The sequence below is a fragment of the Montipora capricornis genome, chromosome 7, assembly GCF_036669925.1.
Source record: "Montipora capricornis isolate CH-2021 chromosome 7, ASM3666992v2, whole genome shotgun sequence".
In the NCBI taxonomy this organism is placed as follows: domain Eukaryota; kingdom Metazoa; phylum Cnidaria; class Anthozoa; order Scleractinia; family Acroporidae; genus Montipora; species Montipora capricornis.
This window is the reverse complement of record NC_090889.1, coordinates 20,733,479-20,737,389: the sequence shown is the minus strand read 5'-3', so window position 1 is coordinate 20,737,389 and position 3,911 is coordinate 20,733,479. Positions and strand designations below refer to the sequence as shown.

At 39.6% G+C, this 3,911-nt stretch overlaps 1 protein-coding gene across 1 annotated transcript in view; it reads left to right on the top strand.

Annotated features, from left to right (window-relative positions):
• The first annotated feature begins 2,449 nt into the window (after window positions 1-2,449).
• Window positions 2,450-3,911, top strand: part of LOC138056394 (DDB1- and CUL4-associated factor 1-like) — a 44,279-nt gene continuing 42,817 nt past the window's right edge. Inside the window, exon 1 of the mRNA XM_068902180.1 lies at window positions 2,450-2,773. Coding sequence (XP_068758281.1) covers window positions 2,637-2,773 — 137 coding nt within the window. The 5' untranslated portion in view covers window positions 2,450-2,636. The remainder of the gene's footprint in view (window positions 2,774-3,911) is intronic.

The window sequence follows — 3,911 nt, the reverse complement described above, 5'->3', positions numbered from 1 at the left end:
CAATTATTTCATTTGGTTTTTGAACTTTTGGCGATTTCGCAATCATCGTCATGTCGCTGTGAAATTTCACCTCAAACAGTTTTGTGTTTCTTAACAGTAACGTTTTTCTAGAGATGATTTCCGTTTGTTCCGATATGAAGACATGGTAATGTTCTTATTCATTTGGAGCTCAAATGTTATGTCAGTCAGTTTGAAGATGACATCCGATCGATACGTCTACCCATCAGTGTGGTAGAACCGTTTTACAGTCCGTGAATGATCGATGGTGTCCAGTCACCCGATCAAAAAACTCTCGGCTCATTTTAGCTTTTGGGGTGTTTCAAGTGATCACGTGCTGTGATCTTTCAAAGCATTAGATTTTTAGTATGATTTGATTCTAAAGGGCTAACGCTCACGTAGTTCATATGGGCAGAAAACTAGCACTTCACGTTAACCTGTAGCAGTTTAAAATGTTTTCAAGTTATGGTCATATCGATCTGCGTTCATGTAAAATGATATTACGGTATTATTGATCGTCCCTAATTTGGTTTTTGAGTATTCGTGTTGCGTTTAGTTAAGGTTCTTTGTGGTTAATATTAAGCAGTACTTTTTTTGTCAGCACTTAGCCCTTGATACGATCTACAGCTATTTTAATTTTTTTTCTTTTTTCTGCTCTTAAAATCCCGTTCCAATCCAATCAAGACCGTTCTCTAGCAAAACGATTTTTACTCCGCATCAGAAAGCCGAGCTCGAAGCTGTTTTCCAGGAGAGGAAGTATCTAAGCCGAAACGAAAACTGATGCTTGCGAAATCACTTGGAATACCTAATAACAAAATAACGGTATGTCTGCTTGATCTCAGTTTTCTTGGTATTCCCGCCAGAGTCGTTTTGCTATCGTGCGGTTCACGAACTATTATTTTCTAGGATTGTTTGCATAAAAACTGTGGAGTGCACCAATGTCGGAAATCGCTTTGCTTCTTTGAGATTATTGCGTGGTTAAAGGCTATTAGCGCATTTCGTTCGGAGAAAATGAACGTAAACGCCTCGAGAGTCTGAGTTCCGAGACCCCACAAAAAAAACATAACGTTATTTCTGGAGAGAAATGGTGTAACATTGAGGCCGAAAGTAAACAGTAGCTTTTGTATGTTCGCCAGACTGCTGACTTTTGAAATATATAGAAACAAAACTTTGTAAACCTGCTAGTGTTATGGGGGTACTTGTTTCATTAAATAAAATGTCTAATGGCTATTTTGTGTGCTTTGCTTTTTTCACCACAGACCTGGTTCTCGAATCGACGTCTCAAGTGGAGAAACCAGACTAAAAGAACAACCGCTGAAGTCTCTGGGTTTCAATCAGCTGCGATTTCATCATTCCCGTCATATATTCAGACACCAGCTACTTCGTCCACCACTCAGCCAATCAGTGCTCCAGGGCCTACGGCTTTTGAAGTCGTTTCCAGACTTCCGCTTGCATCTGGTCCATCTCCTGTTGCCTTCCCAACGAAGTTCTCAGATGAGCAGTTTTATTTACAAGATTCTACTCTAGTGAACGCAGCAAGTTTTTGGTTTCCAAGTCACCAAACCATACCGACATCAGAAACGGTGTTGCAGCCTGTGGTCGACCAGTTTCCGTTTGCCTACTCCGTCGCCAAGGACCTGCCACACATTTTCGGGAACCTCGATGAAGATTATGTCCAGGATCGTCCTCTGACGCCGTCGTTTGAACCAGTTATCGAGTTCAACTCAATATTAGATGAGCTGTCACAAGATTCAGATAAGGCCGACGAAAACCGACTATCTCATTACAGCAAAGCCCCCATTCCCAATCAAACGTGCACACATAGTTCATGCCGTTTCGCCCCGAATAGTCAGTCTTTGCTGCTGGAAAGAGACATTAGCGGTGAATTTTCTTGCGAGAACTTTGAGTCTTTTAGGCAAGATTAAAAACACTGAGTCCGTTAGTAACTTAAACTTAAGACTATAACTAAGGCAATATTGTAATCCGCCTGCAGCTGTTTCATTAAAACTAGTCAGGAAGGTTGAACTATTTTATTTACCCAATACTTTAGAGTTATTTTGAGTTTGTGTTATTTGTATTGCACCATTGTAGGGTTAAGTGAGCAAAAGAAATGATTAAAATAATGTGTTTTTATGTAAAGCAATTTTAGAGTCTTTTTACTGCTTTTACAAGGGTTGTTTTGCTTCGTGTAGGATTTTTTCGAGTCGTAATAGTAGAGATCACACCAAAAGAAGACAATAATAAAACATCATAGTGAGAAAAGATGGTACTCCATTATATTGCAGATAAGTTTGGAATATAATCCCGTAATATATGAACTTTGGAAGTAACTCAAACAAGACGTGACAATTCAGTATGCTTTGTGGGAGCAAAGTCAGAAATAGACTGGACCGAGGTTAGAAGCTACAAGGCGTTCTGTGATCTGATTTTACTGTGGTAGACTGGGTTCCAACCGGCAATGTTTCCACCACATGTGATTGTGTTTTAAAATATTTTCCTGACCTTCGTGTTCCTTGAAATTGTACAAGTGGCTATCTGCGGGAAGCAGAGAGGAAAAAGCTGCCATTTTAATTTTGTTATTTCTCCTAATTTCATCGATAAAATGGCGGGAGTTTCAATCTCCGACCTCCATTTTCATCATGTGGTTACATCAGAAAGGGGGACATGAAGATCAGGCCATGGCTGCTTTAGACAGTGCTGCCGAACTCAATGACCTCCTGGATACCTGGAGAAGGGAAGATCAAGCAAACATATCTCCAGTTACCACACTGAAAGGGTTGGTTTTTCATTTCTGAAAACCAGTGTTACTCCTAGAACATGATTTTATGTGTACTGTTTAGTGTCAAGTTGAGCTAGGTCACTCTAAGGCATTTTTACACTCACTTTGTTGTGTGACCTCTTTTTTGGTTTGTTGCAATAGCAGCTATGGTAAACCATCTTGAAGAAGCATGGTTTCTCGTGTGTTTATCAGAGGTTAGCTAATAATACACACACACACGCACACATATATACTAGGGACATTACATGGCCACGTAGGGATACAAATTTTATCTTGTTGTAACCTGCGATCATGACCTCGCTCCCTACTTATCATCTTGGGAAAAAAAATTGCCTGATCGCTGGTTAATCTTGTCGTGCTGATAGTATCTTTCATGAGTGAGTGCAGTGAACAAATGAGCAATACAGTACTATCAGCACGAGAACATAAAAATTAATGTGTATCCCTATGCAGCCAGGTTTTGTCCATAATACAGCAGTTGTTAGTCACATGTACCCTTAACGACACTTCATATCTCGATAGTAAAATTTATGTGGACACACATCAGTGTTTCCATGACAATAGTCCTGTTCTCTCGGTGTCAGTTGATAGTCAGCGGACTTTTAGTTTAGAAATATGAAAAAATGTTGTCGAGGGACGTGTGACTGATAACCACTATAAAAACAACTCGTTTCATTTATTTTCAAAATGACGAAAAAGTAGTCCCCAACTGCTAGAACGTGCATGTTTTGCAAATGGTGATGTCAAATTGAGCCATAAAAATGTTACTGTAGAAGAGAACAATGCAGCACAAAAGTATGCTACTATGTGTAAGCGGCCATGTAATGAGAGGCAGATGTAGTCCAGCTGGGTAGTGCGTGGCCTTCTGAGCTGGAGGTCACCAGTTCGATCTCTATATCTCATTCCACTGATGTATGTTTCGACTTCCCTCTGATCCGTGTAATATCTTCAATGGGCATGGTGAAGATACATAATTATATGATATTTTAATAAAAAGAAAAATCCTAGTATGTCATCAGTAGTATATGAAAGGAAGCAGTAAACATTAAAACTTAATGAGTGAGGCCTGATACACTGTAGAAGGTATTTGATGAATTCTCCAAAATGATAAATTATTTGTGTGAGGGCTCATCAT